Source organism: Ursus maritimus, unplaced genomic scaffold, assembly GCF_017311325.1.
Source record: "Ursus maritimus isolate PB19 unplaced genomic scaffold, ASM1731132v1 scaffold_23, whole genome shotgun sequence".
Classification (NCBI taxonomy): Eukaryota; Metazoa; Chordata; class Mammalia; order Carnivora; family Ursidae; genus Ursus; species Ursus maritimus.
Window position 1 is genome coordinate 14,916,970 of NW_024424786.1, and position 25,868 is coordinate 14,942,837.

At 35.4% G+C, this 25,868-nt stretch overlaps 1 protein-coding gene across 3 annotated transcripts in view; it reads left to right on the forward strand.

The window, feature by feature from the left end:
• METTL15 (methyltransferase like 15) overlaps window positions 1-25,868 on the forward strand; it is a 178,240-nt gene that overhangs the window by 127,828 nt on the left and 24,544 nt on the right. For 2 of the 3 annotated variants that reach the window (XM_008686874.2, XM_008686876.2), the window contains exons 4-5: window positions 6,605-6,796; window positions 10,908-11,086. In XM_008686874.2, coding sequence (XP_008685096.1) covers window positions 6,605-6,796; window positions 10,908-11,086 — 371 coding nt within the window. Of the gene's footprint in view, window positions 1-6,604; window positions 6,797-10,907; window positions 11,087-17,892; window positions 18,589-25,868 lie in introns of those variants that run through there. The other variant, XM_040638908.1, reaches the window with a different exon arrangement.

Here is a 25,868-nt window from a genome sequence, read left to right on the forward strand (position 1 = left end):
ATCAAGCCTTTTATAAACCATGGGAGTTTGGGGGTTTTAAAACCAAGATGGACAATACTCACATTAACAGTAAGATGTTCAACCCTGTGAGTTGGATCCACTTTTATAATTTGTAGAGGAATTTATCCTTAAGCCCTATTACTAAACTTTATGTGCAGTTAGAGGAATGATAAAAGTTCCATGGTCAATCCTAAATCAAATATACAGTGAGTTGTAGCTACTCTTACATCACTACCTCAGTATATACTACTACACTTAGTTCTTTATAACAAACAGGCCCATAGCCTGTACTGTAAGTGCAGATGACTTGCTAGAATCAAGAACATCACAAAGAACCTAAAAAATGGCTTCCAGTAACCAAGGTATTGTTGAAACTCTACTGCTAAGCACCTTGGCTTTTCTTGGCTTGGGTTGCAGAACCATTCTCATGTAGCATGTGCTTTGAGTCACAGGCAGTATTCGACTTACATCCTGGGGAGTCTAAGGTGATAACAAATGAAAATAATGATGATTTGAACACATCGTGCATTTGTACTTATGGCTAAATGTCCTGATTTGCCTCTATTTTTGTGACCATCATGATCATTCCTAGCCAATTCACACTTTTCTGTTACTTGTTTTACAACCCTTGTAAAATGCATATGCAGAAATACTGAAAATTAAAATTTGAAGGAAGGGAGGAAGAAAGAGAAAAGGGGCCATGAAATGTGCCTGTCCAGTAAAATTAGCCTCACATTAATTCCATATATGAAATAATGCCCCAGGGTCTGAAGTTAAGCCTAAGTTTTCAATTAATAGATTAGTCAGTAAGCTTTGTGGATGGTTTTTTTGACTGTGAGAACAATCTAATTCTAGAAACATGTAACTGATGCAGCATCAGAAAACTCTGCCTTAAACACATGATTTACTTTGTGGTGTTTCCACATGATTACTTTTGTTCCCATATGATATTCTCATACTTGTGTATTAAACTGAGTTTTGTACCACAAGGATTACATTTTAGTTATTTACTAATAATCAGGCATAAAACTGTATGAGTGTTGTGTGTTCAACAGTTATGTTTGCAGACACCCAAGAATGCAAATGTTCCTTATAAGATTTTTTTTTAATTTTACAAGTATATTAACTTCAAGCAGGATAATAGCTGTAAACCTGAGGAATTAAGACTGTGAAATAGCGATTTGTTTGAGGTTTTGCTGTAGTATAAAGAAGATTTCTGTGGTTAAAGGTACTACCTGGATCCTAAAGGGTTGTAGTAAATGTGCAGAGCAGAAATTATACTTAGATTTGCAACAATTGACAAAACAAAGGTGCACAAATACGGTAACGGAGGAAGCTTAGCATCTGTGTACATGAAAAAGACTGAAAGGGCAGCAACTTCTTGCTAGACATGTCTCCAAAGGCAACAAAACAAAAGCAAAAATGAACTATTGGGACTTCATCGGATTAAAAAGCTTCTGCACAGCAAACGGTCAGCTAATAGGCAACCTAAGGAATGGGAGAAGATATTTGCAAATGACTTATCAGATAAAAGGCTAGGTATCCAAAATCTATAAAGAACTTATCAAACTCAATACCCCAAACCCAAAAAAATCCAGTTAAGAAATGGGGAAACGGTATGAATCGACATTTCTCCAAAGAAGACATACAAATGGCTAACAGACACATGAAAAAATGCTCAGCATCACTAGGCATCAGGGAAATACAAATCAAAACCATAAAGAGATACCGCCTCACACCTGTCAGAATGGCTGAAATTAACAAATCAGGAAATGACAGATGTTGGCGAGGATGCAGAAAAAGGGGGGTCCTCTTACACTGTTCGAGGGGATGTGAACTGTTGCAGCCACTCTGTAAAACAGTATGGAAGTTCCTCAAAAGTTAAAAATAGAACTATCCTATGATCCAGCAATTGTACTACTGGGTGTTTATCCAAAGGATACTCACATAGTGATCTGAATGGACACCTGCACCCCAGTGTTTATAGCAGCAATGTCCATGATAGCCAAACTATGGAAAGAGTCTAGATGTCTATAAACAGATGATTGGATAAAAAAGATGTGGGGTATTTGTGTGTACACACACACACACACACACACACACACACACACACACAGGAATATCAGCCATCAAAAAGAATGAAATCTTGTCATTTGTAATGACATGGATGGAACCAAAGGGTTTCACTTATGCTAAGTGAAATAAGGCAGTCAGAGAAAGACAAATGCCATATGATTTCACTCATATGTGGAATTTAAGAAACAAAACATGAACATAGGGGAAGGGAAGGAAAAATAAAATAAGATGAAAATTGAGAGGAAGGAAAACCATAAGAGACGTTGAACTCTAGGAAACAAACAGGTTTGCTGGAGGGGAGGTGGGTGGGGGAATGGGGTAATTGATTGTTGGGCATTAAGGAGGGCACTTGATGTAATGAGCACTGGGTATTATATGCAACTGATGAATCACTAAATTCTATCCCTGAAACTAATAATACACTATATGTTAACTAAATTGAATTTTTAAAAAAAGGAGCTTAAAAGACTGAAAGGTATTGGGTAGCATAGGCAATGGTCTGGAATAAATTCTAAAACTGTTTTGACCTTGAGCTGTATTAATATAATAACTTAAATAAGAAAAAGCCAGAATCAACTTTATTCTGTATTGTTTATTATGGAATTTAGATCTAAGGATATAGGCAAACTGGAACATACTCAGAAAAGAGCAAGTAGCGCGATAAAGGTTTGTGTTTTTGTGTGTTTTTTTTTTTATGGAGAATAGCAGAAGAAACAAGAGTTCTATGGTTTAGAGAAAAACTTGAGCATAATAGCTATAATAGTTATGATGTTTGCCATTGTAAGAAAAAAAAGCAATTCTAACTGGCTTTAATAATGAGCGCAATTTATGGGCTCATATAACTCAAAAGTTCTGAGATAAGTTGGATTTTAGGTGAGGCTCAATCTAGTGACCTAGTTAATCTTTCTGTTTTGCTTTTTACAGTTTTGACTGAAACTGGCTGCCACTCTCTCTCTTCTTTGGGTCAGGATATCTGCTGGCAACAATTAGGGCTATGTGCTTCCTTCATGTCAAGTGAGAGTCTGAAAAACCTTTTTCTTCCTATATAGCTCATTGAAAGAAAGAATAATTTTCTTTTCTCAAATCCCTAGGAAATATCTCTTGTATCTCATTGGCTAAAATTGTGACATGCCAATCTCTGAACGAATTACAGGGGCCATGGATTGGTATGTGCAAATTAGAAAGGCTAATCACAGATCTACACCTTGAGCGGAGATATTATGTCCATCAGCATTCTCAGGAGCAACAGAATTAGCAGAAGATACACACACACACACACACACACACACACACACACACACATAAAATAAATTTATATATATAAATTGTGTATGTATGTATATCTTCTACTGTTTCTGTTTCTCCTGAGAATCCTGACAGATATGATATATAAATATATAAAGGGATTTATTTTAAGGAATTGGCTCATACAGTTGTAAACTGTGGGACTGGCAAGTCTGAAATAGATAGGGCAGGCCATCAGGCTAGAAATTCTCTGACAGGAGCTGATATTGAAGCCTTGAGGCTGAATTTTCTTCTTTCCTTGGGGAAACCTCAGTTCTTGCTCTTGGAAAACCTTTCACCTATTGGATGAGGCACACCTACATTACTAAAGGTAGTGTCCTTAAAGTGAACCGACTATTAACCTTACATTTACAAAATACCTGCATGGCAACACCGAGATTAGTGTTTGATTAAGTAACTAGGTAATGTAGCCTTGCCAAGTTGACATATAAACCATCATAGATATAATCAGTCCCTCCCAAAATACATGGCTGAAATTTTGAGGTCCTGTTGGAACAGAGATTGGCAGCTAAGAGGCAGCCAACAAATATCCCTTAAAATGACTAAGAGTAGATATGTGAAAGGCTTCCATGGTTGTAGGTTTTTGGTTGTTTTATGTAGACTAATATCAAGGGAAAAAAATATAGAAATAGTGAGGAAACAGTTATCAACTAAAAAATAATTAGCTAAAAAACAGTAGTGAGTTCTGATTATTGGGAGTGTTCAAACATGAGCTAGATGATTAAAATTAAAGCCCAGTATTATGTGTTCTTGACATCTGGGGAAAATTGGGAGACCTTCCAGTGGCCCAGCCACCAGTTCTCCTCCCCACTGTACTCCCACAGATAAGGTTCCTGAGCCAAAGGACCCTTATTATCAAAGAGATAAGTAAAAATATCTGCTTATCCCTGAGTAGCAGGTTTTAGTTCCCTGCCCATGGAATTACCCAAACAAGCCAATCACATTCTTTCATGGGAACCAAGGGTAACGTCTCCTTTGATACTATAAAACCTGCTTCTTATAGCCTCTGCTTGTCCACTCTGTTTCTGAGTGCAACCCACATGTAGCCATGCATGGTATGGGCTGCCCTCCTCCCCTGGGCTGTAAGGATGTGTGATTAATAAACTGTCAGTCTCATCTGTCCAGTGGCCAGGTGCCGTGTTTCAACCACTTCTATAATCCTGCAACGGGAATCCCTCCCTCACCAATGGGGAGAATGGGAGGTAGTTAAAACGGTGACTGTCCCCTTATCCCACCCCACCTAGCAGTGATGGTGGAGAAGGAAAAGATTTGAACATCAGTTAAATAATTGGAATTAGTGATTTGTGAGTTGCTTTCAATCCCAGTATTCTATTATTTGTGTTCCCAGTGTTACTAGCATTCATTGTGTATTTTCCAAATACAGATATAACAATTTGTCTTTCTACTATTAGCACACATCAGGTTGTTTCACAAATTATTCATTTATATATATCTGCCTCTCAGTTCAAATCTCAGTTTTATTCATCTTTATATACTTTCAGTTAACATAATATCTGATATATAGCAGATAGTCAGTGAATTTTTGATGAGTGAATCTGAAAATCAGTTTCTCCATCAGAATTTGGGAAAAAAATTACCAATGAACAATGAAGTTCTCCTTAAACATAACATCAAAAATATGAATTCCCCAACACCATTGAAATCCAGGCTTGTCCTACCCACCTGTAGATGGAGGGAATGAGGTCTTGGGAGAGTTGCCAGTTTTTTCTCTTCTCATTCCTCATCCAAAATGCATACCAGTTGCCCTAAGGCTTCTGAAGAACCCTGCAGGCAGCATCTCGCTTTGTGTAGGAAGGAGAATTAGTATAGCTGCAAGGTGATCCCAACTTCTTCCTTGTCTATTGATTTCGAATGCTCCATTCACTTCAAAATCCCTGCTGAAAGCTAAAACATTGTTTCTGCAAGAAGGCATTTATTTTAAGCATAGTTCATGCTTCAGGTGTGCAGCTGCGCAGTAGTACCCCTATCCTAAATAATGGGAAAAATATGGAATAATCTAAAGTGTTTGCCTTGAAGATGTTTGACCTATCTTTTTTCTGTGATCTCTGTTTTATTATTTATTGTACTTAAATTGGCTTACTCATTAAATTTTTTTCTAGTTTTATTGAGATAGTAATTAATGTACAGTACTATATAAGTTTAAGGTGTACAGTGTAATGATTTGACATATATTTTATGAAATGATTACCACAATAAATTAGTTAAGATCCATCATCTCATATAAATATAAAGAAAAAGAAAAAAATATACATCTTGTGATGAGAACTCTAAGAATTTACTCTCTTAACAACTTCATATATATCATACAGCAGTGTTAACTGTAGTTTTCATGTTGTATGTTATATCCCTAGTACTTATTTAACTTATTTATCTGGACATTTGTACCTTTTGACCACCTTCATCCAATTCTCTTTTCCCCATCTCCTACCTCTGGTAACCACAAATCCGATCTCTTTTTTAATGAGTTTGGTTTTCTCTCTCTCTCTGTTTTTAAGATTTCACATATGAGATCAAACAATAATTGTCTTTCTCTGTCTAATTTCACTTAGCATGATGCCCTCAAGGTCCATCTGTGCTATCACAAATGACAAGTTTCCTGCTTTTTTTAATGGCTGGATGATACTCCATTGTGTGTGTGTGTGTGTGTGTGTGTGTGTGTGTGTGTGTGTGTGTGTGTGTATACACAATTTCTTTATTCATCTGTTGATGGACACAAGTTGTTTCCATGTTCTGGCTATTATAAATAATGCTGTCATGAAAATGGGGGTGCAGGTACCTCTTCAACAGAATGTTTTCATTTCCTCTAGATGTATTTCCAGAAGTGGCATTGCTAGATCATGTGGTAGTTCTATTTTTAATTTTTTGAGGAAGCTCTATACTGTTTTCCATAGTAGTTGTACAGATTTACATCCCTACCAACAGTACACAGTTCCCCTTTTTCCACATACCTTCAAAGAAATATACAATAAACTGTGTTTATTAGCAAAAATAAAATTACATTAAATCACTTCTGGTGTTGAAACCAAGGATGTAAAGTTTCCATTTCCATATGTCTTTATATAGTACCAAACATGTGATTGGTCCTTAGTAAATACATATTGTTAAATAAGCTAATAATAGGCTGTGCTTCCTTCCATTGATCATAGACCTTAAGAATTTAATATAACAAAGTCTTTTCTCCATCTCCTGCGTTTATTCACAGTAAACAGATCCGAGCTATGTTAGGCCAGTTCAGCCAGGCAGAAGCCTTATTAATGAAAGCTGGAGTGCAGCCAGGGACTTTGGATGGAGTTCTTTTGGATCTTGGGTGTTCCTCCATGCAACTTGATGCTCCTGAAAGAGGTTTTTCCCTTCGGAAGGACGGCCCCTTGGACATGAGAATGGATGGTGGCAGGTGAGTATCGGTAAAGCATTTCTCCTCACAACAAGAAATCAATTTTGCAGAAACACTCTGGATTTAATTTCCTTTTAAGACTGTAGAATTCCCATCACACGCCCACACCTAACACTATCCATACATAATAAATCAGTTTCGTTTGCTACTCATTATAGACTTTAGTGTTTCTTTAGATTTGAGATTCTAAAAGAAAAATCATTGCTGTCTTTATACAAAATAGTGCAGAGGATAACTTTCATACTGATTATCTTTTTTATAGGTACAATGTGGGCTTTTAGACTATGAACAGTATTGATAAATGCGATACTGAAACAATGGTTCCATTTCTATGCAGGCCCAACTATGCCTCTTGTGAGATGTAAAAGAAACTATATTTAGTGCATATTCTTTTGAAAACTGCATAAAATGCAAGATTCTGGATGTCAGCGATTGTATGTTTCGTCCTGTCTCTTGTACAGTCACTTTGGTTTAATCTTCTCCAGAGAAATTACAGTTTATGGTACTGTATCAACATAGGACTATGTATAGGACAGCTTTACACCTCCTCTTCATTCCTCTCCTACCCTGGAAATACTAGTTTGTTCTCCATTATTCAAAGAGGTACATATAATACAAAGATATATACATATATACATATAACACACTTTACTTCTAGTAAAGTATAGGATAAGTTCTTTTAAACCTAAATTAATTTTTAAAGTTTAGATTAGCACTTGTCTCTATGCCTGACATTGGCTCAGGGATGGAATAGCCTGTATGTACAAAGCTTAACCATGTTTTTCTTTCTCATTTCATGCCCCACCACCACCGCCAAATTATGTATCACGGCCCTTACCTTTGGGAAGCTTACCTTCTAAGAGAAATGTTAGATTTTCATATATTTAAATAAACAAACCATTCTGTTACTGATACTAATCTGCAGTTCTAGACCTGCATAAACATTTCTACTGAGACAAATAGGTTTTCCAAAATGTCTTCCAATCTATTAGAAGGACCTGTATATAAGAAATTTAATGTCCTGCTTAAGTCAGCAAATTAATATTGAGTTGACTTTGACTTCTTTCCCATAGAATGCTTTCTTCGATGGTAATTATTCACATACAGCCTTTTCCCCATTTTGATATGACCTGGTAACTTGGATTGTGACCCATACTTGTTGGAAACTTTTTGTTCTGAGTCTTACACCTTCTTTTGCACAAGTTGGCATTCATAGAATGAAGAATGTGATCATAAAAGAAAATAATGAAAATCCTTTAAAAAGCAGTGACTAATAGTAAAGGTCAAATATCTTTTCATGTTTGGAGATTGAGGTTGTTGTGCAGAGGTAATAAAATGCCAAGCAAATTTCTGCTGTTCCTATGTCTTGTTAAAGGAGGATGCCTTCTGAAATACAATGAACAAAGCTTCTAGTTAATGATATTAAATCCCTATATTGTTAATATAAAGACTTCTCAGCAAATTGTAGTCTGTGAATCAGAGTTCTTGAGGTTTTCCCCTAAGAACCTGAAAATAAAATTGCCCTTGAGCATTAAACTCTAAGTCAATACATAATGGGTGAGATTAGAGTTGAGCAAATATATCTTAAAAATCAGGATGGCTTCCAGGTAGATAGCATAGACTGTATAACCTAATCAAAGATATGAACTGATCTGAAGAAAGTATATGGCATTCAGAAAGAGGAGGTTGGTTCACATGAATTCATAGAAAAAGAGAGTGAGTCATTGCAAATATGTGCAGTACTTATCCAAGTGGTGTTATGGGGTGAAGGAGTCCAAGCCAAAAAATATGGCCAGTCAGATCCTGGAGGCTGATATATCTCTGCAATGAAGAGGCTTTCTTAACCTGTTGCCATTTAACACTGGAATCTTATAGCATAGTTTAGTCTGTGCTATCCTGATTTCCACAACAGCTCTCAGATTATAAAAGGTTATCATGTAGCAAAAAAATAGAACTTCAAGGACTTGCAGGTCTACTTCTATTATCAGTTGTATTCTTCACTGGAAGTTAATAAATTGTCACTTATGTTAATATTTTCTTTATGTCAGTGCAATTATTTTAAATCAGTGATCTCTGGGGAACTGACGAGATCTCTCACCTGTTAAGTTGGTGGGGGGGGGGGCAGATTTTTGTATCTTGACTTCATGTGAATGCCTATTCTGAAGTCTCCTAGTAGTCTGTTGGCTTTTCAGTGTTACCCCTTTCGTCTTGTGCCACAGTGGAAACTTCTACATTGCCATTCAGTGCTAACATGAGGGTAAAATAAAATTATGCCCATTACCCACTGAACTATATTTGAGCAAAATGCTGTTTAATGGTCTTACTTAAAAGTAGAAAGGTATTATAAGAAACTGCTGAGTACATCCGTACTAATCTTAGAGTTGTCCTGGTAGAGCTGGACTATATATAGCCTATGGGTCCGATTTTACTATCATTAATAAAGTTCATTTTGATGCTCAGTGGTTTGGACAGTTGAATACACAACTGTGAAAGATCTAGCTAATATGTTGTCCATTAGGCCAAGAATGATGATGGGCAAATCTAGGAACGGTCAAGATCTAAGGGACACAGACATTCATTGAATTTCTTTGTGTGCCAGACATTCTACTGTCTATTTTACAATTCCATGTGCCCTTAATTCTCCCAACAATTCTGTGAGGAAGGCATTGTTATTTAATTTTACAGGTTAGAAATTGGGGCTTCAGTACGTTAAAAAGCTTACACAATATGAAGAGCAAGGCTGGGATTCTAACCTAGCTTGATCTGACTGTAGAGATCAAATCTTTATCCTTAAGGCTATTATTGAAGGAACAAAGCCTATTGAGATGGAAACAGGCCTACCTTATAGGATGTTCATTGGTCTAGGGGTGCCATGGCAGCCCCCCCCCCAAAAAAAGAGAGATCTGGAAAGCAAGGTGTCATTCTTTCTCTCTCTCTCTCTCTCTCTCTCTCTCTCTCTCTCTCTCTCTCTCACACACACACACACACACACAGTAAGAGAGAGGGGGTGGGGAAGAGGTCATGGCAAAATAGGGCACAAGTCAAAGACAACAACAGAATTTTCTCCTGGAGGCACTAGGCATGCTAACAAGGTGCAGTATAGTATTTTTAAGAAGGGATTCAGGTGTTTCTTCACAGCCCCACTGTGGTGTAGTCTTTAGGTCTTAAAGCTACCATATCCTTATTACTTTAAGTCCTCAGAGTGTGATACTGACAATCAGTCCAACACATTAACTACAGGAGTAGTAACATTACTGTTAACAAAGCTATCTTAATAATAAGTAAGGTCTCGGTTAGTTCATCACTTAGAATTCCTTGACACATTTCCCTAAAGGAAGGTAAACTGGGATGGTCTGACAGAGTGAATGCTATTTCCTACTACTGTGGTCTATTCCATTTGGCTAGAGGTTGTTTTTCCTTGTCTCCTCCACCTGAAATTACCATCTTAGGCTTGTTTAGTACTATTTCTTGGTTACTAAGTTTTACCCCATGGTCACTTTAGTCATGGGTTTATAAGCCAATATCATTAAACATCTGAAATAACATACATTATTACAATACATTAAGGTTGTTCAGTTTTTTGTGAGGGAAACTGACCAGGAGTATCTTCTTATATAGACTTTCTAAATTCAATTTGTGCTCCCATATAAGTACTCAGTTACTTTATAATCTCAGAATTAGTTAAGTTCCTGAGATATAGGCTCATTTAAATATCAGTCAGTATCTTGTATCTTCTTATAGTGAAAAACAGAATCAAGCAGTAATTTAAATTTTGAACAAACTAAATCCAAACATTTTCCATTATTTTAGTTTAGGGGAAATCTGCATTAGTAATAATAACTTCTTTGTTAATTAAAGGTTAGTAAAATATTTTAATTTCCCTCTGCCCTTGACCTTGATGAATGTCACACACAATCCACTATTGCTATTATGATGGGTATTTGAAATGGAAAATCTATTTCATTCATTTAAGATTTAAGTCTCTGACTTAAAAAAAACCTCAGACGCTCTCTTAAACTGTGTGTATATGCCTGACTTCAGTACTCTGAAGTTTCACCTCTTGTCAATGAAAACTGACGTCAGCAAACTAATTGGCTCTTCTTGTGCGTAGGTACCCTGACATGCCCACCGCAGCTGATGTTGTGAACGCGTTAGATCAACAGGCACTTGCATCCATCCTGAGAACATACGGGGAGGAGAAGCATGCCAAGAAAATCGCTTCAGCAATTGTTCAGGCACGCAGCCTCTACCCCATCTCCAGAACCCAGCAGCTTGCCAGCATCGTTGCAGGTACCCTCATTAATTCTGAACAGTGTCTGAGGGCGGGGGGGAAATATATATATTAATCCCCCAAACTCCCAGAGGGATTCATTTGTACTTAAAATCATGCAGGATAGAATCTTGTGTATCCTTCTCTCCATACCAGTTTTTGCAGGCTTCCCTCCTCCAACACCTCTCCCCCACACAATTTAAGAAAATATACTGTAGTTGCTGATTAGTTGAACAATAGATTGTTTTTTTATGAGAGGTAATTTATCATTTGTGCCTACCGAGGTGAAGTGTGGAATGACAAGAGCAGAAGAATTTCTTGATCCATCACAGTGGTTGATAAGCATTCTGTATAAGATCTGACATTACCTCTCTTAGTTTCACATTTCTGCATTTTAATATTTTGGGCAAAAGGAGAATTGCATTGCCCAACTGCTAAAATAAAATCCAGTGACTCATACATCTATTCTAAACAACCAGCTAACAAAGGGTATGTGATGTATAGGTTATTCCACTTTGTGAATGCTAACTAAATCAGCCTGAGGGGCTTATTGAAACATTTCATCTTTTCTGCTGTTTGCCACCATAAACCTCTTGAACTTAAGTCTAGCTAGGAGGCGCTTTATTATAGCCTTTCTGTTTGAAGCCAAAGTTGTTTCACAGCTGTGTTCCATGATGAAAGTCTTCCAAGGCAAAAATACAACTCCTGCAGTTATTTAACAGAATTCCAGTGTTAAATTCTCCACTTGTTGGGCCATCTGAAACCCTACATCATTCTTATTTACCAAATGTATTAGGATTTCTTTCCAATGGCTCCTATTAAGTTACTTAAGCAGCTAAAGAAGTAGAGGAAATGAATAGTTTTGTATTTTATAAAAAGAACCTAATATTGGTTACCTCTCTTTTAATATTATCTATAGTTTAAGGAATAAAAGTTGATTATGAATTCATTCAGATCAAGATTTAGCAATCATATAGCAATTGCTTTACGATATAATTTAATAGGACTATATTTTACTTAGGATAATAAAATATAAAGAATTGACCAAGTCTTTAAATTTTTTAAGCTTTATACATACCTCAAGGCCCTTCTAACTTACCACTGAGATTCCTGTAATCAAGTAGGAGCAAAATTCTTGTGGGTTATATGATCATAAAATATTCCATGGTATCTTTTCCCAAAAAGAGTTTGTATTAGCAGGCTGCATTAATTTACCCTCTGTCTTGTATCCCTTTCTTTCTACTCTATGCTAACTATTACTACCTTACTTAGCTGTATATGTTGTTCTCTGTCTCCCATATTTATATACATGAGAAAATCCAGAGTCTTCTGGTGCTGAAAATGAGGACTCAGGGCTGAGGGCATCCTAGAGATTATCCAGTCAAAAAACCTCATCTGATAACTGAAGAAACTGAGCCTCAGGGGAGGGTCAGTAGTTTCCTCCAAGGTAGACAGTTTAATTAAAGGCAAAGCCAGTACTAATCTAGAATTTGGAAGCTCATGAATTTGAGGCATAACTGGGAATTTAACTTTAAGATATTGAGTTAACTTTTTTGTCTCAGTGTCCTAATCTGCAAACTTGGGGTAATAACTCTGTGGCATTACACAGAAATTATATCAAGATGTAGAATAGAAATAGTTTAAGTATTTTCAGAAAGATTATGATGTGAAAAACGTATTAGGGCTATGAGAAATGATATCATAAGAATAAGAATATTCACATATGTGTAGACTTTAATAAATTCCATTAAAAGATTGAGTTCCCCGTAATGAGTCCATTTTTATGGCTCAAATCAGCTCATAATAATACAAATTTATTGATGATATAATTCTGTGAACAAGGGGAAAACAGGAAAAAAAATGGGTTTGCATTTTGTGCTCCTTTATTCAAAAACTATTTTGGGAGAGGCTGCTTTATACCAGGCATTTTACTGAGTACTAACAGTAGAATGGAGAGCAGATCAGAACCTTTGTTCACAAAGTTACTGACTGGTAAGTGACTGAATAAAAACATAGTATAGTAAACATGGTTCTTTTACTTATAATGGAAACCCTCTTATTTATTGTAATCTTAAGATTGTGTGAGTAATAGAAAAAGTTGGTACATGTGGAGAATTATAGAACCTATACATATTTATATATGCATGGAGATGCTCGAGTCTTAATTGCAGTTCTACAAAGTCCATTCTTACATAAACCACACCCATGACATATCTTCTACAAGCTCTGATTTTATTTTTATTAAAATGAAGTTAGAGTTTAAAGGTACTTTCAAAACAATCTGAACATATTTTCTAGATTTTCATAATTTTTCAATCTTTCATCATTACCTCACGTATATCTAATGTCATTGCCTTTTTACATGACTCACCTTAATTGAGAGTCTCCAAAGTGTCTACATTATTTTTGATGGGAATAGCAGATGTCTTTCATTTTGCATTCATATTTCACCAGCTTATGTAATATTTGATTAAATTAATTAGTGGCAAAAGTAAGTGCTCTTGGCTATAAGGGTATAGCTCTTTTGGTGGAAGCAGGACTGTATAGGAATGCTCAGAGTAAAATACTATCCTGAGACAGTTAAACAGAGGAAGGGATTAATTTGTCAGGTCCCTTAAATAGAAGTCTCTTAAGAGAACTACTCACAGAGGAAATATGGAAAGCAATGGAGGGCCCAGTAAGGTTCCTGTATTAGTTTTCTAGTACTGCAGTAACAAAGTACCACACATTTGGTGGCTTAAAATAACAGAAATTTATTCTGTCACAGTTCTGGAGATTAGAAGTCCAAAGTCAGGGCATCAGCAGGGCTCTAGGGGAGAATGCCTCCTTGACTATTCCTAATGTCTGGCAGTTGACAGCAATCCTCGGTTTTCCTTGGCTTGTATATGTATCACTAAGTCTTGCCTCTACTATCACATGGGATTCTCCCCGTACAAGTTTTTGTGTCCAAATTTTCCTGTTATTATAAGGACATCAGTCGTATTGGATTTAGGGCACGACCTAATAGAATATGTCCTCAACTTGATGATATCTGCAAAGACCCTATTTCCACATAGAGTTATGTTCACAGGTTCCGGGTAAACACAAACTTTGGGGGACACTATTCAACCTGGTACAGTTCCTAAGCAATATCTTTATTTAATAAACATGTGTTTTGGCAGGCTATAACATGCTGTGACTATATTTTGGACATCTTTTCTGGTTCTAATAAAATCATACTAAGTATGTTCAAGATTATCAAGCACTCTGGGAAATATGCCACAGTTCCTGACATAGTAAAACGCATATATTGATGGAAATATGAATCACTTCCTTTACTTTCAAAAAGTTAATAATCCATTAGAACAAGGAAGACCACAACACTTGTAATCACAGTATACTTAGTGCAATTACATAATAATTCAAGTGATTAAGCTGTAATTTGTAAAACGTAAAGCCTGGTGCCTTTTGCTAGTACAAGTAACTACAGTTCCAGTACTCTGCCATATCATGTGAGCACCAGAAGATGGGTTCGAGGCTGCAAATTGGAACAGGATACTTACAACTACCATGAATTGCTTTGTGAATTACCAAATTAGTAATTTATAATTCCAGAAACAACCTGTGGGGACTTCACTATTCATACACACTATTTAGAACTACTAGCCAGAAATTTTAATATTAATATCTAGCACATGTTAGTGTTCCCTCCCAAAATAATTCATAAATAACAAACCACATTTTGTTAAGCCTAGTTTATGTTCTAATACAGTTATAGCTAAAAAGTTAGATTTATGAAATCTAAAACTTGAAAATGACCTGAGGGACTAATTTAATATAGAACCAAACTCTTCATCACCTCTAATAAATGGTCATCTTGCTTTAGCCTTTTCATCTCCATCTGTCTTACTCCCCCTTGTATTTCTGTGAAGAAGAGCACATTTCAGTCTGAAATTGCTAGTTCCATAAATAGAGACCTAAAGTCTTTAGAAAGGATGAATTCCTTAGAATAAAATCCAAATTCCTTTACATGGTTTGCGAAGCTTTTCGTGGACCAGCACTTACCTGTCTTTTCATTTTCATCTTTCTTGCTCTCCATAATAATCTCTGTTCTAACCATACTAAAGTTCTCATAGTCTCATTTTTCCAGCACACCGTAGTCACTCTCACAGGCCTTGTGTATTATTAACATTAACTCTAAAGTCCCCAACCCGTGTCCTTTCCTGTAGCTAATGCCAGCTCATCCTTTTGAGAGCGTAGTTGAAGTGTCACTTCCTCCAGAAGGTTTTTTCTAGTTCTACACAGATTAGTCGAGATGTTCTCCTCCATGCTCCCGTAGCACTGCATTTCCCTGTCATAGCACTCCCACTGTTCTATTGCTTGCTTCCTATTTAACTTCTCCCTTAGACCTATACTATCCAGTACAGTTGCCAGTAGCCACATGTGTTTATGGACTCTTGAAATGTGGCTGCTCCTAATGGAAAGTTCATATATGTAAAATACACACCTTAATTTGAAAAAAGACTTTAGTGTATCTCAAAAATTTATATGTTCATTCTGTGTTGAAATAGTCATATTTTAGAAATTATTTAATACATACAGTATTAAAATTAACTATACCTGTTTCTTTTTGCTTTTTTAAGGTGGCTATAGAAAATTTTAAGTAATATATGTGGATTGCATTATATTTCTATTGGACGGTTCTGCTCCAGCTGGTAAGCACTGTGAGGACACTGTCATGACTCTCTTACTCATCACTGTGCCCCCAGTGCTTAGCATAGTTTTGGCCCTTGGAAGGCATTTGATAAATACTTTTTTAAGGTTTATATATAAAATAAACAAAATCACAAAGATCAGGAAGGTTCTACTTTTATAAAGTTGGTATTTGGTGAAATAGTATCAGTGTAACTACAAAATTGGTGTTCCAATACTGGTTTCTGATTTTAAATAAAAGCAAGTTTAAATATTCTCAAAAAAAAAAACAAAAAAAACAAAACAAAACAAAAAATTGGTGTTCCATCTTGGAGGTCATAAACAGTGAATCCCTCCCATACCAATATGCTCTAATAACACTAAGTACTCAAGTAAATTAGAAAAAGCACATTACCTTCCCAGTACTTTAGTTTATTCATCTTTAAGCTGAAATGATATTTTTCCTCCCTTATTCTTTAGAGATGCTGTGAAGAAAAAGAAAACTAATAAACTATTTTTATTAATTAAGAATTTTTAAAAATGGGAAATGGTACATATAAAAATCTCTCAAGCTCTCCAGGAAAAAGAAGATTTATGTACTTAATTTTGTAAAAAAAACCTTGGTTGTGGTCTAGATTTTACAGAATTAATGTATATTTGAGTTATGTAGTCTTAAAAATGGCATTGGTTCTAGACATGCCTCTGAGTATTTCCTCTAAAGGCTGTCCACATTTTATTCCATATTCCATTGCTCTTTCCATTCTCTGGATACATCAGCGGAAATTTAATCATTAAATTAAATTTAGTTTAATGAAGAGATTTTACTTCAAGTCCTGGTTCTGCAGCTTGCTACTATGTAAACTCGAACAGTTCTAGGCCTTATCTTTCTCATCCTGAAATGGAAGTGAATAGTATTTATGATAATGATCATTTGTTACTTTGTTCATAACCCTACTATGTTTTGCTTAAATTCATATTGAAATTCACTCACAGTTTCCAAGCTCATGCCAAAATCAAAGTATGCCAATCACTTTTCAGATCATTGGGATTTAGCTTCAAATTCATAAAAATAGATAATCAATGCACTGACAATCAAGAAGTGACAGAAGGCTTACAATATCAGTTTTTGAATGTGAACAAAGAGGGGGGTAAGCTTCTTAGATATATTTGGTTCTTGTTGATTAAATATATAGACTTATTATTCCCTGACTGAAACTTTTATGTAACCTTTATTCTGACTCATGAACTGGGTACATGGCCAGAGCTTAATGAATGCTTGTTGAACAAATAAATCAATAAAAAGATGTGTACATTCCCAGCCAAAGTAAAATGAAAATTCAGGGGGAAAAAAGTATAAGTTGTTAGGTATTACTGAGAATCAGTTGTACTCTGCTCTTCACACTGAAGAGGGGGGAGACCTAAGCATCAAAGTATTCAGTATAAATTAAAACAGCTTGAGGAATAAATTGAGACTCTCCAGGACATGGATCAAAAATTCTCAAGTTCTTTGTCTGGTTCCACTATTTATTTGCTCTGTGAACTTGAGTAAGTCACTTATCTTCCCAGATCCTTATTTTCTCATCTGGAAAAGAATAACTAATTCTTGCTATGACCAATAAATGGTATAGTATATAAGAAAGGTCTCTGTGAATTTTAAAGTGCAAATACAACTGTAGGCATTTTCTTCTTCTCTCTATCCATACCTGGGGTGATCCAGGGAGCAAACAGATACACTAACCAGAACCATGACTGTGGTCGTATACCAGTGAATACCTGTCCACAGCCAACAGTGTGATCTGTGATAGGCTCATTGCTTCATTCCAAGCTGTTCTTCCCTTACGGATTATGTGACTTTTAGAAAAAAGAAGAATCATGTTTTGCTGCATTGGTACATATAAGGTATATCTTTCCACAGTAAGCAATAATAGCTTATGCTTCAGCTTGTATCTGAAATCATCTTTTTCCAGCAAAGTTTTGTTAATCTGGAGAGAAACATTCAAGGTACAAAATAAATAAAGTGCAGCATTCGTTAAGAAATAGTCATTGCCACCAAATTTTAGTGGACCTGTTTCCTGATGAAGTTAATCAGATTAGTTTGCCATCCCTTTATTGTTTTAATAACCTGCATGTTGTGTCCTCCATCTTTCCCAAAAAGCACTCTGGATACTAACATGGCCATGATTAAGAAATAAATGAAGATGTCAGTGAGTTCGATTGTCACTCTGGTGGAAAATGGTATGGTCAAACCTACAGTCAAATTTGGATGGCTTTCCAGTGAGTCATAGTTGTCATTGTCACCGCCTATGATAATGCACTTATTCTGTCATTTAAATCTCTTGAGTTCAATCTGTTATACACTGTGTACATTAATATGGTAACTTCATGCCAACTAAATTATCAAATGACATTTCATAAGTAAACTTATTTCTTATTTTAATAAGTAATCTTTCTAAGAGACATTCTGTACAAGAAGCCCAACTCAGAAGAGAATGAAATGTGAAAAAAAAGAAAAGAAAAAAACCTGAAAATCTTTTCTTTCTAAAAAAATCTGGCAATTCTCAGTTTGAAGTGTCAAGTGGGGAGCAAGGATTGCCCTAATCCCAAGTGACTGTGACCCAAGCCTAATTTAATGATGATGATAACAATAAATGCTAACACTTACTGAGCAAATACAAAACACTGTCCTAAATTATTTTTATGTATTAACTCAGTCCTCACCAATAATCCATAAAGCGGGTAGTTTTTATCCCTATTTTACGCAAGAATAAGCTGAAGCACAAAGAATCTAAGTAATTTGTCTCTTGTCAGGTGGAGCTGGAATTAGAAGCTAGTAATCGTACTCTAGACCCTGTGCTCTTATTTAGGACTACTCTAGTTCCTTTTCTTATGATCAAGGTACAGTATGAACTGTTGCTGGAGAATGCTGACAACTCGGTCTTTCAGGATCTCACATACTCATACGGGAGACAGTCATAAAAAGCAGCTCACTCTGTTACCCTGTGACAAGTGCTGTATATAATAGTGTCATGAGCAAAAAGATATGAGAACCCAGAAAAGGGAGAAGTTGATTTCAGTGTGGCAAGAGGGTTTGAGTTATTGTGGAGAGGGGTTAGGTAGAAGTTACAGAAAGGAGACCTTTGAGTTGAGTCTTTTAGGAGAAGTGATGGCTATTTATAGAAAAGTCCCTTGGACCCAGTAGATACTTATTAACTGCAGAAGTGAAGAAACAAATGAATAAATAAATGAAGAAGCAGGTAGGATTTCAGAGGGTTGAGGGGAGTAGAAGATAGGCAATTCAGGGTCCAATCCCAGGACCCAATAGAATTCCAAATCCCTGGAATTCCTTCCCATTATCTTGGTATCCACTATCCTAATTGTGACCTTGAGTTGGGGCAGGTTTTTAGAACAATAGATTGGCATAATCAGGTTCTCTAAGTGTTACTGATTATGGCTGAATTTCAAACTCCTTCTATGGAACAAGAGAAGGGAAATGCATCCCTTTACTTCATTGCCCCATTTCTTATTATTTTATATTTTGTGTACTTGTACAAGTGAAAATTAAAGTGATTTGCTGGCATCATATGTTCTGCACATAACAGTTTTCACATTGGTATTAATTTTGTAAATATGTATATAAATAATCTAGCCATCTTGTCCTTATCTGTATTGATTAAAAAAGAAGAAGAAAGATTATTTGTTCCTGTAACTAGTTATTCAGAAGGCTTAAGAATTTGGTGCTGGATATTTGCAGGAACTTTCAATTTAAGAATTAAGATCAGGCAGTCTTCTGTATTAATTGTACTACCATCTTGTTTTTGAGATTGACATGTATCAGATCACATCTACATGGGAGGTATAATAACATGTCTTTACTTCACCATTAAAGTACTGAGAGGATCAACAGTTTGCAGTGCTTTTCCTAAAAGGAGGTTTTAGACATCAGCCATTATATTTATATGTTGGGAACATTTTTTTGAAGACAGGCATCTGCTTTCATTTTCAAAGTTTAAATGTTTAAATCATCCCAAAAGAATGTCAAAGAAAGAGAACCCCAAATGTTAATAGGTTGATAAAGATCAAAGATTATATTTCTAGGGCTGGGAGGGGAAATAGTGAATGAAAATAGTTTTGATGTCCAAGCTTTAATCATAACTGAACACTAACAAAAATACTTCCAAATTCTTTTATATCTTTTGTTTTGTGCCAAAGTTGATAAATTTTGGAATATTTGGAAAAGATATTCCTAGGAATTTAAAAATAAAAGGAATCTCTATTAATTTTTCATATCTTTAATATATGTAACTTTTTTGTGTCTTTCCCCATCTTTTTATTTTTTGTCAAGGATATAGCAGTTTTGCCATTTCCCAAACATTGTAATTTATTTTACCCGTTTATTCTTTATGTGACTATATATTGCTTCACATATTTTTAATTACCTGGAATCTCTTCTACCATATTACAAATCACAGAACATGTATTCTCCCTTTTCATTTGCATATAGCACACAGTAAGCAATAGGAAATACTTGCTGACTTCCTACATTCTTGTAATGCATGATTATTCATTTAATGACTTTCTTATCAGCTGGGCTACTAACTCTTTGAGAGTAAGGATTAGATACATCTTTTTCATTGTTATAGCCTCAAGACCTGATAAAGCATTTGGCTTATAATAGATGTTTAATTACTATTTCTTGAATGAATAAATCAATGTCCATTTCTTTGTAGTTCTTGTGATGTTTAGAAAGTGGATGAGACCAGAGACAGCTCATAAAGAAAGTCTTACAACCAACTAGTGTCTTCAACAATAGGCACTTTTTATTAGGTAGACTCAGACCTATAATAATAAAAGAAACTGTCATAATTTTTTTGACATTGTAATGTCTTTTCCTATTCTCTGAAGGGTAAATAGGTTCAATATGTCATACAATACTGGGTCAGTCTTCTGTATTTTCAGTTTCTTCATTAGCAAAGCAGGGACTTTGACCTAACATTGAGATGAGACTCATTTTGTATAAACATTACATATTCATTTAATCATCAAGTATTTATTGTGAGTCCACTTTCTGGTAGGCACTAATGAAGTTGCATAAATGATTAAGACAAAGTTTTCATCTTCTAAGAATTAAAACAAAAGGTGATTTCCCCTATTTAGATGGTAGTCTTCACAGTTAGTTCTTATTTGGATATATCAAAATGTTTACGTTTTTCTTTCTTTTTTTTTTTTTTCTTAGCACGTGATTCCTACTCCTTTCTGGGATCAGTTTTCTTCTTACCCAAGAAGAAAACCTGTATTTTGATGTTTTCAGTGAGTGCTACATTCTCATACCTTATCTAAATATATCTTTATTTTGTCCTCACTTTTGAATGATAATTAGTTGATATACAGTCAACAGGTTTATGATTATTTTCGCTCAGTACTTTGAAGGTAATATTTCATTGTCTCTTGACATTTATTATAGTTGATGAAAAGTCTAATTGTCATTATTTTATGGTTGGTCTTTTTCTTTCCCTGGCTACCTTTAAAGATTTTCCTGTCATTGATGTTTAATTGTGATGTGCTCAGTTGTGATTTTGTTTTTATTGGTCATTAATGAAACAGAATGAACTTCTTTAATATTCTCCATTTTTGGAAATATCAGACATTGTTTCTTTCCATATTTATTTCCTCTACTTTCTTGACTCCTGGGCAGCAGTTATGTCTCTCATATTTCCTGTGTCTTTCCCTCTCTATATTACAATCTAGGTAAAATCCTTTCCTGGTTCTCTAAGGCCCTCTTAAAAAGATAGCTAATCTGCTGTTTAACCTATTTGTTGAATTTTTAAAGTAGGAACTAGTCATTCCTACAAGTTCTATTTTTTAAAAATACTGTTGTTCTTTTTCTTTCATTATAGTCTCTCAATTATTTTAAATCTTAATTTATTTTAAATATAGTAAATATATGTAGTTATTTCATATTTGTGCTCATTTGTTCCATTATTCTAGTTCTTCCTATTTATTTCATCTGCTGATTTTATACACACTCACACACAAACATATATATGTAAAATGTATACGATGCGAACATATCTTCAGTGGGTTTTACATACACACACATCCCCTTTAGGAACTCTGCTTACTTTATTTGTTGTGGTTTAACACTTGCGTCTTCCTTTTTCCCTTTCTTTTTTTCCACCTGATCATCTACCTGCTGTGCAAAAAGTAAGTTAGGCTATTGAGGTGGTAGAAATCAAAGACACATTTAAGCAGACTTAAGTAATAAAGAGTTATTATAAGCTATATGTCATAATAAGAAGGAGTTATTATAAAGCTATTCATGTTAATAAGAAAGACAGTTATCTGAGCTGCACAGTGAGGGTTCTGAAAGACCAGAAGACAACTCAAATGGTTGTTCAGGATACTACACAATTTTGCAACTAAACTATCATGTTGCAGCCTCAACAGGAAACATCTTTGTCTCTCTGTTCTAATAAATTATCATTATTTTGGTTTGGCTATTCTCTATGTCTAGCTACTATGACTAATTTTTTTCTAGGATGACTAGTTTCTGCTTAATCAGATCTTTTCTTTCTTGTTTTTACTTTCTCGTGGCTTCTACTTACATAATCTTTTACTGTGTGTTTTAGTTTCTGCTTCTTTTGCCAATTATTACTCTTTCTCCCTTTTTTCTCATAAGCCCGTCTTTCTTTCTCTTTGCCTGGGATTCAAGCTCCCTAAAATAAAGGATTTAATTTGTGCCATAGTTATCCTTAGCTTTTCCTTGTTTGGCAGAGTTTTACACTAGTTGCATTTAAAATGGCTGCCATTGGATTTACATGGTAATAGCACAATGACCAAAGCTTAAGGAACTACTTAGTACAGTTCCAGTCATGTAATAGATTTTTCCTCAGGATTGTAATTATTTAAATAATGCTTTAAAGAAGGAGCTGTTCTTGAAATTGGCTGTGACTAATAGGGAGGTTTTTTTCCCCTTTAAAATAATGTATCTACCTATGTAAACAAAGTAAGCCATGTAATTCGTGTCTTTTTCAGTAACGTTTTGTTGAAACAGATGTTGTATGACTGTTGTATAACAATTCTTCTAATATGCTACCAGAGCATGGTAAAATTTATGGTTTCCCCAAATCTCCAGTGGCAATCAAACCACTCTGCTGTCCAAGGCTAATGTTCTTATTTTGAGATTCTCTCTTCCTGTCCTGTCTCCCACCCAGCCCACCATATGTAAAGCTTACACTGAAATGTCTTCTCTTCTCTCTAGATTGTCACTTTTAGCAGGTCATCTGATAGACAGACAGACATGGCCCTGGCTCAGACCACATTTCCAAGGTCTACTCCCACATTTCCAGTGGTCTCCAGGGCATCTCCCTGAATTTCTTGTTAACACCCCAATCTCAAAATGTGTAATGTGGCAAATTCATAAGTTTCTCCACCAAAACTGTCTTCACTTTCTGGATTTGTTGTGCATATGGTAATACCTGGATACCATTCAATTGCTTCTAGTTGGCTGGCTGACCATGCAAATCTGGCTTCTGACTCATACCACCACTGATGACTAATAAGACTCCTTTCCACTATTCTTGGTTCCCAGCTAACGATTCCTTACACATTCTATACTTACCTGATTATGACTAGCTCTAGTCCTGACCAGCTTCCACTTTATCTCTTATCATGCAGTGCCCGATTCTATTACTCTTTTTTTTACTCTTCACTTTACTTTACATAGGTATCTTTCACTTTGCATCTTTAATTCTTCCCATGGAATACTGTCTTGCCTATTTTCTTGGAAATCTTGCAGCACCATTTCCTGTACCTTACCCAAGTTCCAGGTTTTATCACCATTCCTTGGCCAAGTCCAGTCTCTTAAGTCTTAATTCTACTCTGCTACTAATTGACTGTTACTCAAGATAAGTCACTTTTTCTCTCTGGTCCCAATTTTATTTTCTTATAAAGGGAAGGTATATGAAACCATTCAGTCTCTAATGTTTTATGAAAGTATGACAGACATTTTCCTAGTCTCTGGTTTGGAAACTTCAGAGATAGTTTTGAATCATTTCCTGACAATCCTTCCCCTGCCCCACAGTTTTCCATTGATCAGTTATTAAATTCTACCCTGATTGTGGCTTTTGATTTAGTTCTCTTTTCCACACCTACCACCACCACTGTTTTCTTTTTTAGACTATTACAGTAGCCTCCTTAGAGGTTTACCTGCTTTTACTCTCTCCCCTTAAATCCATTTGTTATATTTAGGAGTGTCTGCCCAGCCCACACTCTCTTCCCTTAGAATTGCCCAGAACTCTACCAATTCCTGATACCTGATAAAGAGGTTGAATCTAGGTAGCCATATTTATACCACGTCACTCCAGAAACAACTAATTAAGTCATATAAAATAGATACTTCTCTCAAAAATGTGAGCCACAAAACCCAGAAACTATACCTATATGGTATTAGGAATGTAGAATTGAGACCAGATTTGCCTTTCTGTCAGTCCAGAGCAAGGTGAAAGTCATAGTTAAGAGAACTGGGAACCAAGAGCAGAGTGAAGGAAGTAAGTTTGCAGAAAGAAAAGATGTCCAGAAAATGGAGGAGATGTTCTCACACACACACACACGAATGCACACAAATGCATCCACAAATACAGGTGTGGAATGAGTCCTTGTCTGATAGCTTTTCAATTCCCTTCAAGTTGGCTATTTGTGATCCCCACATTTCCTTTATTTTTTTTTTTATCTTAAGTTAATTTTGAGTGGGCTTTGCTCCATTCCTTATCCCTTCAAGTTGGCTATTTGTGATCCCCACATTTCCTTTATTTTTTTTTTATCTTAAGTTAATTTTGAGTGGGCTTTGCTCCATTCCTTAACATCCAGCCCATCCCCTAAGACGTCACAGTTTTACTAATCATGTAATTCACTTGTTCAAAAACTTTCATTGGCTCCCCATTGCTGATGCATTTGATCCCAGCCTCCTATGTTTGATGTATTTGGGTCCATTCTCTGGCCCGAGCTATTGTTTTCACACTTCTCTTTCATCATCCTCCTATATTCTTACCTAATTGTTCTGTCCTTTTTCCCCAAATATGACTTGTACTTTCCTTACTTACGTCTTTGATCATGCTGTATCCTTTACCTGGAAAAACAACAACAACAAGAAATAAAGAAAACAAAACAAAATTCTTCTATCTCCACTTCTAGGGTACAGTATAAGACCTGGCAGTGAAAATTTTTCATGATTGCATCCCTGATTTTCTGAGTAGGGTGTAGTCTTTGATTTAAACTATCGTAGCGTTTTGTCCACCTTTTATCCTCCTCATGGCAGTGTGGTAGAGCAGGAAGAATATAGCCTTTCAAGACAGAATTGCATTCAAGTCATGGTTTTGCTACTTAAGGGTTGTGTGATTTTGGCAAGTTATTTAATCTTTATGTGCCTCAGTGGGAAAAACAGTAAGCAAATAGTCAAATGAATAGAGAACTATACATTGTGTAAATATTAAGGAAAAAAGTACAGGGTAAATGAGAAAGTATTGTAGTGAATATAGCTTGGTTAGGGTTTTAAGAGAGGCCACCCTAAAGAAGTGGCCTTTAAACAAACACTTAGAATAATAAGTATCCAAGGGACAAGTCTAGGAGGAGAATTTTCAATACAAAAAAACTACGCATAAACAAAAGTACTTGGGCCCTTCTGTATCTCATTTCATCACTAATATTTTTTCTTCTCTTAAATATCACTTCGCTCTCATTTTTTTATTATTTCATGTTTCATGTCACAATTTGTTCTGTTAGTAAGCTTGATTCTCGTTGCTTTATTTCTATTATGTGACATTTTATAACATAATCTTGATAATTGCTAGCATCAATTTTGTGTATCTATTAAGCTATGCCACTTTGGTAGTTGATTAACCTTTTCTTCTAAAACACTGAAATATGAATAAACCAAGGCAGGCACTGCTCTTTTAGTTCTAACATCTCTTGATTGTTTCCTTTTGATGACTTTACTTTTTCTACTTCCCTAATCTTTCAGTAAATTTTTTAAAAGATATATGTAGATGATAGATAGATAGATAGATAGATAGATAGATAGATAGATAGATAGATGCTTATCTATGTGTGGGTATATATGTCTTTTTTAAAAATTTA